Source organism: Vicia villosa, linkage group LG5 (assembly GCF_029867415.1).
Source record: "Vicia villosa cultivar HV-30 ecotype Madison, WI linkage group LG5, Vvil1.0, whole genome shotgun sequence".
NCBI lineage: Eukaryota > Viridiplantae > Streptophyta > Magnoliopsida > Fabales > Fabaceae > Vicia > Vicia villosa.
Window position 1 is genome coordinate 56,378,090 of NC_081184.1, and position 12,329 is coordinate 56,390,418.

Here is a 12,329-nt window from a genome sequence, read left to right on the forward strand (position 1 = left end):
GTAATTGTCAACATGTCTATCTTAAGTATATAGGCTGCAATACCAAAGTATCACTTTGAGGTGTTAAATATCTACGAACCTCTCAGTAGACTAGTTTTAGTTTTATGCTCACGAGTTTTTCTTTAGAAGAAGAAAAGCAACATAGTAGTGGAGAAGTGGAATTCTTGATCGGATTGAAACTTGGGCATTACACTTCCATAGGTTTGTTCAAAATAAACCATAACCTGAATTGAACTGTCTAAATAAACCATAACCTGAATTGAACTGTCGAATGTCTAGAGTTTAAACTAGTAACAAACCCGTGCGTTCGCACGGGTTCTGGTTCAGGACACGCATTTAATTCAGATATACATTTTTTAATAGAAAAATGTGTCTGGTTACCTGTGAAAAAAAAATTGAAGGTATAATTAATAAAAAAAATATTCTGATCAGTAACTTTATGTCTCGTTAATCATCAAAATTTTGATCAATAACTTCATGTCTCATTCGTAACTATTTATAAGCAACAAACACTCATTTTTCTGGTAACAAATTATAACAAAAAACATTAACTTTATTTTATTTAAGCATTTTTTTCCTAAAAATATACGTCTTTTTCAAAATAAAATTAAATGCGAACTACATTTAATTTGGTTTCTCTTTGATCCGTAACTTCATGTTCTCGTTACAATTGTTTTAATTTTGTGTTTAAAAAAAATTATAAGTTATGATTTGATCAAAATTTGATTTCTATAGTTAGTACGCGCATTTGTTTTCAAAGTGTAATAATAATAAATGAAAAAAAGACTAAATTGTTGAATCAAAAGAGTTTATTATAATTTTTTTAATATATAAAAATATTTGAATCAACAATATTTTTTTTTTCTGTCTATACAAATAATAAATGTTATATTTGTTTGGAATTTATTTATAAAAATATTTGAATCAATAGTAAACTTAGTCCCGTTTATAAAAATGACCTTGTTTAAAAATATTTAAATCAATAATAATTTTTTTACCTATATGAATATATTTGGATAAAAATAAAATTTTAAATATTGATATTATAGTCATTTGAAGAGTAAATTTATGGATTTATATTTTTCTAGATAAATTAAAAAAAATAGTCAATAAATTTTTATTATTTAATATTTTAATCAGTAAATTTATTTTCCCTGTTATTTTGACATTATTTACTAAAATATTTGACTCAATAGTAAACTTATTCCCATTATTATTTTATATTTTGATCAGTAGTTTTATATTTCCGTTATAATTGTTTTAATTTGGTATTTTAAAAAATGATAAATTATAATTTGGTCAAAATTTGTTTTTATAGTTAATTAATATCATCAAAAACATTATTCAATATCGGGATCAGTAGTCACATTTTTCCGTTTCATATAATTTTTATGATATGAAAAAACAAAATTTATTAAAATTTCATTAACTCACTACAAATATCAGCAAAATATAATAGAAGGAACAAATATTGAATCAATAGTGTTAGTGTGTGGATCATAATTTTTTTGTTTGTTTTGATAAATTGATCTAAAGTTTCCTTTTATAATTCAATTAAAATATTTCTTTTAGTTTAAAAAATATTTATAAATTTGTTGAATTTATATTCATGCTCCCGTTAATATTCAATACTTTAATCAATAACCCTGTGCTTCCGTTAATATTCAATATTTTGAATATTATCGGGATACCTGTGCATTCGCATGAGTACCAGCATGGTACGCTCATTTGTTTTAAATGATTTATTTTATATAGAAAATTAAATAGGATAGTTAAATAAAAATTACATGAAAAAATAAATATGAAGATATGAAGGAAAATTGATACGCTCATTTGTTCCAAAAATAAAATGACATTTTTTTTAAATGATATAATAAATCGGTGCCTATATCTTTCAATATATAAAAATATTTGAATATTTAGATTTTCAATCCAAAATTTACTCTACAAAGAAGACTTATATGCAGAGTTATTTTGAATGTTTTGGTGCAACATGTTAAACACGATGTTTCAGTATGAGTGTAGTGCAACATTTGCCTATTGCAGAAACTAAAATTTTTATATTAAGTATCAGTTTTATGAAAAACTATTTTTATAAATTAAAAAATGTAGAAGAATGAGTAGTATGCAGGTCCCCCTTGAATCAAGGATCCATCCAAGTCCTGGATATAGAATTATATTTAAAAGATTGAACAGAACAACTGATAATAATAATAATAATAATATTGGTCTCCCCTCAATCCAAGTCTGTAATAGAGTTCTAGCCATTCAAACTCGAGTGTAAGCTATCAACTGCCGCTACTTATATATGACGATTTATACCATTGATCAATGACATGAATCACTTACACTTTGTAACCATGTAGCATGAAGTATTTATCTTTTGTATGTTCAAGCACACCACAAATAATCACAACACTATGCTTACTATTTTTTTCTATTTAGAATTAGCACCAGGAATTGCACAATTAATTTTTCTATTTAGAATTAGCAGCAGGAATTGCACAAGTAAGTTGAAAATCTACAATAGAGTAGCTTGTTATGATGGAACTTTTTTGTCCATCTCAATATCTTGAAATTTGCAACCTGTAATAAGCATTTTCATTTTTTTGATAAACTCTGGCCTTGGTTTCATGCATTTTTTTCATTCTTCTGCTTAGTTTTAATACTTGGTTTCTTCTCTCAGAATTAAACTGATATAGCAGAGGAAACTATGTCAGTGATGACTTGTACTTCAGATCAATGAAATTAGGCTGAAAAAAACCTTGGTGGGTCTGAATGGCGGATGCAATATATAACTCATTTGAACAACATCGGTAAAAATGACAAATCTCATTATAGATAATTTCTAACGCTAAAAGCTTCATATGATTCACCGTGAAAACGTAAAAGTGACTAAGGATTAGTAAAGAATGATAATCCTTACCTAAATAATGACTAATTATACAACTAAGTAACATCATCACATCATGCACATATCATATGATTAAAAAATATTAGCTATTCATTCCAACATCTCATGATGCAAATATCATATAGCTACTACAAGAGTATTATATATGCATTATAACTATAACTACTATTATTTCTCAAAAATATAAAACTGACTATGGTTAGGCCGAGTTAAGAGTTTCGTAACATGAGCATTCTTTCAGCACACAACATCATTTCAGGTAATTATTTGTCACTATTTGTAATGGCAATTACAAATGAAATAACCTCAAAGAATCCTCCAAGCATGGTGCTTCAGATAATTCATTAATGCATTGGGAACACTCTGTAGAACCTGAAGGAAGAATCAGGCCACCTAAAGCATCATCATGTTTTACAGAAATAGAATCTTCACATAAGAAGAGCCAAAAAGTCTCAGGAACAAGGACCCGTTTAGCACCAGGAGCTTGCTCAGGCATCAATAGACCATGTGGACAACTAACTGAATTACAATCCATAATGACAAACTCGATATTTGACGTTCAGCGCAGGAACATATCCCGGGTATATCAATATCTCATTGCTTATAGTGTGCTTTAGTTTCAACTGCATCAAATCAATAACATCACTCATTATAGCAATGACTTTTTTCTCGTACTTCAAGTATGCATCATGATAAGAACGTAAAAATAAAATACCTCTGCCGCACCAAATGAGTAACCATACATCTCACTGATCCACCCGGTCTCATATATGTCTCGTGTTATATTTCTTGCATAATGAGCTCTATCAGCTCAAACCTCCTCAGTTTTATGCAGCCATAGCATCGCAAATTTTCAGAGATCGTCTATATGCATATTGATCACGCCACCATCTTTGTCGCAAGCCTCGGGATGGCTAGTATGTAATTTCGCAAGTTCGTTGTCACAGCCTATAAGGTAGCTGGCAAGTTAATATTATTAAAACACAGATTACTCATTAATTCGAAAAACAACGATAAAACAGATGTAAAATTAGAGACCAATATGTTTGAAACCATGAAAACTGAAGTCATCACCACTGCGTTTAAATCAGCATAAAAGAAGCACAGCCTATTACTATTAGTAATACAGTTTGGAAGATAGGATGCCACAATATTCAATATTCATCTATAATTTATGGACTGTCAAGTAAAGTACAATACCTGCCAGCACTTTGATTAGTAGTTGTAACAACTGATACATCCTCACCACCTCCAAGAACCACCTACAAAATAAAATATGTTAGGACCATAATTATTCATATGAGAAATTTCTACATAATGATCTGTTTTTCAATAGCTAATGCAAGATTTATGAATCACTACCTATTCACTACAGGGAGATGCAGAATGACCTCAAAAAAATTCTTTAGTATTAACAGCAAAGTTGCTTCTGTTAGTGCAGGTTTTAGTAAATATTCATTGCTGCCGATTGATACTTTAATGCCAGAAGATGTAGTAGCAAGTCTTCCATGTCCAATACCACCGCTATGCTGATGATCACACTCTCTTCTTTTCATCAAACTCTCCTCTTTAGAACTCAATCTCGGACTCCAACAATCGGGCGAATCACCATAAGAACAATTGTTCCAGTGTTGTTGTTGTTGTTGGCCACTATTCAAACTGAAGCTATTACTCCCAGAAGACTCTTGATCCTCACAAAGTGAAAATGAACCACCTCTCATAACAGTAACATACTTAGCTGTAATAGATTCTCAAGATAAAGGTTTTGCTTGCAGTTCCACAGATATGGAAAGTTTCAAACTTCCCGCTTCTACTTTTTCATCGGCAGCATCTACTCCCTCATCACCTTTATCAGTATTGATAGAGCAAAATTACACAAACAATTTGATCAAAATCACAACTAACATGTTCAACGATTGATTAAATAATAAAAAACCCTAATAACAAAATTTGATAGACCAAATAAAAATCAAATTTGTTTTAATAATTAATTGATCGAGTGAGCACAAAACTCTAACAATCAAAAGATTTGTGAGAATTCTTTCACCACCTTCTCAGTCCAATTATTTGAAGTAACTAAATTGTTGACCCGCTCGAATTTGGATTCCATACTTTCTGAAAGAACAAAATGAAAAAAGTCAGATACGAAGACATGGAAGCACAGGTAAGAAGAAAATATACCACAAATCCTTACCGTCGTTGATGTCGGCAACGTGCTCGAACGGTCTTGCCATGAGGGAGGAGGAGAAAGGAAGAAATGAAAGTTTTGCTATGAAAAGAAAAAAAGACTTTCGAGAGAGAGAAGATAAGAGAGAGACAGAAAGAGTTGACAGAAATGAAGGAGAAGTTGGTTTAACTTTATGAAGGAAACTAAAGAGAGATAGGGTTTGTATTGAAATTTGCAAAACCATAGTTGCAAGTAATCAGAAAAGTTGAGTCTGCAGCTTTGATTGGGAGAAATTATCATTGAGTGAAAAGGGGAATAGGGTTTGCGAAAAAAGAGAGGCAAAAAAGAGAAGGAAAAAATATGGGGAAAAATAGAAAAGTATCGTGAAATTGGGAAGAGTGAGCAACCTGATGCAAAGAGAGTGTCCACGTGTATAGTCCAAATGAAGAGAATTTAAAAAAAGGGCAAAATGGATTTTTCAAGAACAATTAACTTTCTTATATGATAGATTATCTAAACTATTAGTAATGAGTTAGTAAACCAAATTTATATTTTATCAACGATTCAAAAATCGAACCGTTAAGCAATTAACCAATCTTAAATTAATCTCGAACTAAACCGTTATTATTTAAGTTTCTAAATTGATTTTTTTTTCGAAAGTAAAAAAATGTTTTTTCCCTAAAATTTAAAAAGTTGATTTTTTTTTTAAATTAGAAAATGTCAATTTTGTTCAAAAAAAAACTTTTTTTTCAAAAAAAAAAAAGTTAAATATGTTTGTGATTCTTATAAATATCTCAATTTTCACTTTCAGTCCCTCTAAAATTTTCTTTCAAACAATAGTTCTCATAACATTGTCTATCCACAATTTTGGTCTCTGCCGTCAACTTTCATTACCGAAAGCTGACGGGGTGTGCCATCTGGAAGACAACATAGCAAAAATTTGAAAACATTTGAAATTGAGGGGGTTTTAAACTTCCTTTAAACAAAACCAGAAAAAAGAAGAAGGATATTGGTTCTGAATTTGTGTCAGACACCTAGCGAGCCAATTTTACAACAACGATTATAGCACACAAATCAATCAATGGCAACCAATTCATAAATCACAGTATGAAAAATTCGAAACAAGATAAGCTTAGACTCACTGCAGGTGAAGCAAATTATGATGCTGAAAGCACAAATGGATGGGTAGCATTAAACGAGGCTGAGCCTAAGGTATCCGGTCTTTAACTCAAACTTTTGTAGAGATCTTCAATTTAATTATATAATGAATACCATTTAAACTTTGGTTAAATCTTCTTGTTGTGCTATTGATCAATATTTAGTGAGTCTAAAATCTAACTGCAAGTGCATAATCTATCGAAGTAATATAAAAGATTGTCGAACCACAGAGATCAACAATCAAATCTATCGTTATTGATTGTTACATTGTTTATCTAAGGCAAATCAAATAAGTATTTAAGAGTAAGAGTGATGAAGTAAATAACTTTAATGAATTCATATGAATAACAATACTGGAATGTAATTCACATCAACAAACAATACTCTAACTGTCTATGTTAAGTTTTTCTACAAGGCGAATGTTTTCGGCCTTGAAAAGAATTTATTTAACAGGAACTATCGCTTTCTCTATTCAGAACCGAGTTTACTCTCTAATTAATGCTTTATATTGTCACTTATAAAAGGTGCTTATTGTGTTAAAGTAGTAAACCTATTTTTAAGAATCAAACTCTTAACCTAGTTGAAAAGTGTTTTTAATTGGAAAGTTTAACTTAAAAGGGTTAAAGGCTTTCACCTAAATAACCAGATCCTAAACTTATAAACGACGCGCTTTCGTAAATAGTTTTAAAATCACTTTCTAGTAATATTAGACTCCCTAATTAGTTAACAAAGTGCTTTCGCGATATTTGTTTACCAAAAATAACCCAATCTTAATCTCTTGTGTCAGACGACTTTCGATCTTACCCAACGTTTTCACTGCCCCAACTTTCGTAGAGGTAGATTAAAATAAGTGCAGAAAGATTGTGTTTAAATAAAAAACAGTCAATAAAGGTAATCCTAAAGAGACTACATATAGAACATCGTCTGTTGACGATCTTCACATCCCAGCACTAGTAAATTTGTCAGACATGTTTAATAAAACGTAAATGGTTTTAAGTGCAAAAGTAAACATAGGACAAAGAGAAATAAGTGCGGTAAATAAGACAAAGTAAAGGAAAGATAAATAAAGTGTAAATGCGGAATAAATTAAGAACCTGCTCCAAACAGAGACTTGAATCTGGTACCACGGGAATAAACTTCGATGGAATGTAAATGACGGAAAGATAAATAACTTCAAAGTAAATGATCCAAACTCGATACAAGAATGATTGCTATAACCCCCCGATGTGAAGGATTATAGCTTTCAAATGTGAAGTATATGGCGTATATTGTACTAAGCTTGGATGCCTTGCAAATGAAACGAAAAAATCATATTTATAGAGGAACTCCAAAGCATGGTTTTACAAGAGTTCCCTCCAACTCCTTTTGGGCGTGGTGAGAATTTTCACAGGCGGCGACGGCCGCCGCCCATGCTCGGCGCCCGCCACCTTTGCAAAATGGAAGATCGTGGGAACGTGGAAGCTTCCATGTTTTGGGAAGATGGCGCCCGCCACCTCCACATGGTGCCCTCCATGTGTACATTTTCCACGATTGTAGATCTCTGTGTTAGCTTTCCAACGCTTCGAACGGGGTGTCATTCAGGAGTTATAGCCAAAATAGTCCGACAACGTCTCGTGTGTAAATTGCTTTATTTCTCCCATTTTTTTCGTCTGTTTTGCTTCGCTTCTTCGCTCACGCCTCTTAAATGACTAAGTACCTGAAAACAAACTAAATACCAACATAATAGTGCAAATTCAATTCAAAATAACTAGAAAACATGCATTAATCAAGTCGAATAAACGATGTATTAGCGTGTCATCAAAATCTCCCACACAACCTTTGCTTGTCCTCAAGCAAAAAATGAAGTAAACAATATCATTAAAATAATTATTCTGAGTCTAACGACTTTACTTTGAACAAGGTTACATCAACAAATATTATGTCACAGAAACAAGGGTATCATAGTGACACATTCCACATTTTTGTGGTCATAAGTCTTTCTCTTACACAAACCAATCCGCATCATGTTAATATGCCAAATCCTAATTTACTCATCCCATTTTCTGTCCTTTTACATTCAGACGCAATCACATTAATCTCGTTATCCGTACACACTCATAGTAAGGCGACCGATTAGTGAATATGATCTTTTTGCACAGGGTTCTGGTACATAAGTTTGGTAACCCTTTTTATTTACCCAATTGCAGTTGCGGGGGATCGGACTGTAATCCGCCCTACCAATTTCAGCACCATATACCTCTGAACCAAATAATAACGGGTTATTTATTTTATCTTTGTAGGTTCCGCAACCGTTGGATTAAATGACCGGGCGAGGGTCGCCTAACTTAATAAGTGCATTCCTTTTTCTTTTTTTTTTTTTGAATTAAAGCATTTAATTTTTATATTTTTTGGATCATTCACTTATACTCATCGGCTTCCCAACGTAGAGTATTTTATGATGGTGCCGACTGCTCGAATAAACTACTTAAGGAATCATTAGGGGTGAGATTCTAAGGCTAAGGCATAAAAACTATCCAAATCAATATCTATAATTAAGAGAGTTATAATGTTACCACGATATCAGTATTTCAGGATATTTTTCATGTTTCTATAACATGTCCCAAGTTCGCCTAATAGCCCATAAATTCAAAATAAACACTATTTCTTTGTTCAAAAAATTTCGATATGGCTCAAGAAAATGGAAGAAGTTTAAAAGACAACAAAAATCTGGCATAAAGACTTGACAGTACATGTAATGACTCAATAAACTAACTAAAAAAACAAAAAATGCTAGAAGGTCATAAATCTAACTAGAAAACAAGTAAAAGGTAAAGTTCCTCTTGTAAGAACAAGATTTGTTCAAGCTATAAGTCTCTATGTTTTGACGATAACAACACATATATTTTGTATGTAACAATTTAGTTTCTAATAGTTTTCTTGAGTGTGCAGATATTATGTTCAAAGAGATTCTGGATTGTTGTCCGCAAAGAATCATCAGAAACAAGCAAGGTAACTCAAAAACACTATTTGCTGCTGAATGATCATCAGAGGAAGTTACTGTGCACTTCTTCAGAAGCTGCTGCTTCAGAAGCTGCAAGTCATCAAAAGGAGTCAAAGTCAGAACCTGTACTCCAACATCAGAAATTAACATGCGAAATTGAGCTTTCAAGCCAAAATTAGAAGATGAGATTTGATCATCAGAAGAGCTGCTGCTTCCATTTCTGAAGCCAAAGTCGAAGATTCTAAATATAGACCAGATACATCAAAGGGCAAGTCAAGCATAAGAAGATCAAACTCAAGGATGTATTGAAGATCAGAAGACGAAGATTCAAGAATCAGAAGTGCCTTCATCAAAGGAAGAACTCATTTTAAGATTGGCTGCTGTCATAAATATCTGGAAAGCAAGGTTCTAACTTTAAGGACTCTGAAGCAAATCTGGAGAAGTTACAATGTCACAAGTCAACTCCAGATCAAAAGTCAAGTATTGTTTCTTTAGAAGAGCTGCTGCTATCAATTCTGATAAACGAGACTCTGACTTTTATGGGATAATGATTCTACTCTTCCCTCAAAGTAGTTTATGAACTACACATCATAATCATTATCAAAAAGGAAGAAGACAAGTTGATCTCCTCCAATATTACTACTTCAGAACAAGAAGTACATTATATGAGGATAAGATCAAAGAACTTAGTCAAGAAGGAAATAATATAGTAGTACATCTCTCAACCAGTTGTACGTACTATTCCTCGGAAGCTGTCTCCCACCAACTACAACATATCAAGCTACAAGACAAAAGAAAGTACTATCCAAGTACTATCCCTAGCAAAAGCTTGATTCTATCCGTTGGGAACTAGACTGCTAGGATATCAAAAGACCTTCTTAACCTTCAACGTCTCTTTTGAGAACTATATAAGAATATTTAATCATCCAACACAAGGTAATGACATTGGGAACACCTTTACTATTCCCATATATATGTAGCTTCTGATGTCGTCGGCATTGCTACAAAAATAGATGTCACAATTATGTTCTTATTGCCATAGCGGCTGTTGTCGTTGCAGTTGTTAATTGTGATATGGTTTGAGATGGAAATCAACTAACATATATTAACATGAACTAACTGATGAAGGAGATGACTATGCTATCAAACTGGTATCAAAAAGCTTAAGTCATAATGAAAAGTTGAAGCACATACCAATCAAAATGCTGTCGGGCAATTTAGTTGCTGCTAGAGCCTAAGTTGTTTATGTTGAAGCTGATCAGAAGAAGATTCTTCAAGATGCCATTCAACTATCATCAGATGCATCTTGGAAGAAATCAGAAGAAGCAAGGAGCTGCTGCTCGGATCTTGCTCAACAAGAAGATGAAGAAGAAGACCACTACAAGATGTTACTCAACTTTCAGTCATATACATCTTTGTAGAACTATGTAATGAACACTAGAGTTGTTGCTCATATAGTGTTTTAGGTCTAGGATTCTTCTTGTAAATTGTTTTAACATAGGAGTTGTTGCTCGGATCTATGTTAAACAATATGTGCTTAATGTATTTGTTTAATCTGCTTAAAAGAAGCACTCATGTAAACACAAGTTTATCAACTGAATGTTGATTGTTCCTTGAGCGACCGAGTGAAGGTCAGAGGCTTGAGAAGATAGTGATTGCGGTCATTATGGGAAATCCTCTTAGAAGACTGAGTGATGGTTAGATGTCTAAAGGGGTCAATGAATGTTATATATGTGGATCAAATCACTGAACAGTTCATTGTTGGTTAGTCACAAGTGGTTCTTGTGCAAGTGTGTTAGTCACAAACGGTGGTTTGTGCAAGTAACAATGAATGTTATATATGTGGATCAGATCATTGAATAGTTCATTGTTGGTCAGTCACAAGGGGTACTTGTGGAAAGGGTTGTTAGTCACAGGGGTGCCCGTGCAGGGAACAATGAATGTTATATCTATTAACTCAGATCACTGAACATGTCATTGGTTGTTAGTCATCGGTTGTTGCCCGTGTATGGTTGTTAGTCACAGGGTTATCTGTGTGACGTTAGTCACTGGCTGTTTCCCGTGCAATTGTAATCAGTTTGGCTACAGTGTATTAAGACCTTGTTTAAGGCAAAATCACCTCGGAAGGGTGGATTGGATTAGCTTGAGATTCTCACAAGTGAACCAGGATATATCTGGTGTTCATTTATTTATTTAATGTTTGATGTTTTCCAATTATCAAAAACTCAAAGAAGTCTTAAATTTCTAAGAAGGCAAACAACTTCTGAGATAAGGTAAGTGTTAATTCTCTTAATTATGTAATTGGCATTTATGTTTGGCTAAACTATAATAGCAACAATATGTAATCATAGGATGTAAAACTTGCAAATAGAAAACAGGTGCAAGTCATAACAGGTACATCAAGAAGATGTCCTATGAGATATTAGAACATGTTCTAGAATAACATGTCCCATGGAATAGATGTTAACATCACGCCTACTGAGCTGGATTAGTGAGATTCAGTTTCAAATTAACAGATGCAGAATATTCTCTAAATATTATGCAAATCATATAAGACATTATATGTTTAAAAGGTATGAAGAATCAAATCAGAATATTTGAAGATTATTTAGTTTCTAAATATGGAGATATTCACGGAAACTAGAAGATTGAAGACCTTGTTTGTAGCAGAAGTTACTGCTTGATTGTAACAGCAAATAAGCCGAAGGCCCAAATCCAGTTGGGTATAGGTTATAAATAGAAGTGTTTGTAACCTAGAAAAAGTAGACAACCACGAGTAGAAAAGATGTAATCATTAGGGTTTGTCAAAGTGAACCTCCCGCGCTTGGAAAGATAGTTTCAATGAAGATCTCAGACTCCACTCAAATATCAGAAGATATGGAGTTCAGAATCACCTAAGTGATGTTGTCATCAGAGGAAAGCAAAGAAATTATCATAATAAGATTTGAAGCCTCTGAAGGATGAAGATTCAACAAGTAGAGGAAAGACATGATCAGACTCTGAAGAAGAAAAAGGTGCAAGTATGATTCTAAATATGGAAGACTAAAGATCAAGCTATCAGAATCAAAGGTAAAAGGAATTCAAGCTGCTTTTAAAGAGAAGCTTTGACG

The 12,329-nt window shown here is 32.7% G+C and overlaps 1 protein-coding gene across 2 annotated transcripts; it reads right to left on the minus strand.

Moving 5' to 3' along the window:
- Positions 1-3,045: 3,045 nt before the first annotated feature.
- On the minus strand, positions 3,046-5,438 carry LOC131606647 (uncharacterized). Of its 2 annotated transcripts, XR_009284934.1 has the most exons (6): positions 5,109-5,438; positions 4,965-5,029; positions 4,277-4,760; positions 4,115-4,176; positions 3,630-3,873; positions 3,046-3,537 (listed from the first exon to the last, which is right to left on the minus strand). XR_009284934.1 is itself a non-coding variant. In XM_058878830.1 (4 exons), exons 1-3 carry the CDS (start codon positions 4,633-4,635, stop codon positions 3,768-3,770), a joined length of 516 nt encoding a protein of 171 aa, XP_058734813.1. In that variant the 5' UTR covers positions 4,636-4,844; the 3' UTR covers positions 3,046-3,537; positions 3,630-3,767. The 2 variants fall into 2 exon arrangements, 1 of the variants encoding a protein (XP_058734813.1); XM_058878830.1 differs by lacking the exons at positions 4,965-5,029; positions 5,109-5,438 and having other exon boundaries at positions 3,630-3,862; positions 4,277-4,844.
- Positions 5,439-12,329: the final 6,891 nt, after the last annotated feature.

Bases quoted from the DNA above. Each gene is read 5' to 3' on its own strand.
- LOC131606647 (XM_058878830.1), bottom strand. From the start codon at position 4,635: ATGAGAGGTGGTTCATTTTCACTTTGTGAGGATCAAGAGTCTTCTGGG. The intron at 4,177-4,276 runs GTAGTGATTCAT...TTTATTTTGTAG, and splicing joins CATCTCCCTGTAGTGAATAG to GTGGTTCTTGGAGGTGGTGA. The intron at 3,863-4,114 runs GTATTGTACTTT...GCTACCTTATAG, and splicing joins ACTAATCAAAGTGCTGGCAG to GCTGTGACAACGAACTTGCG.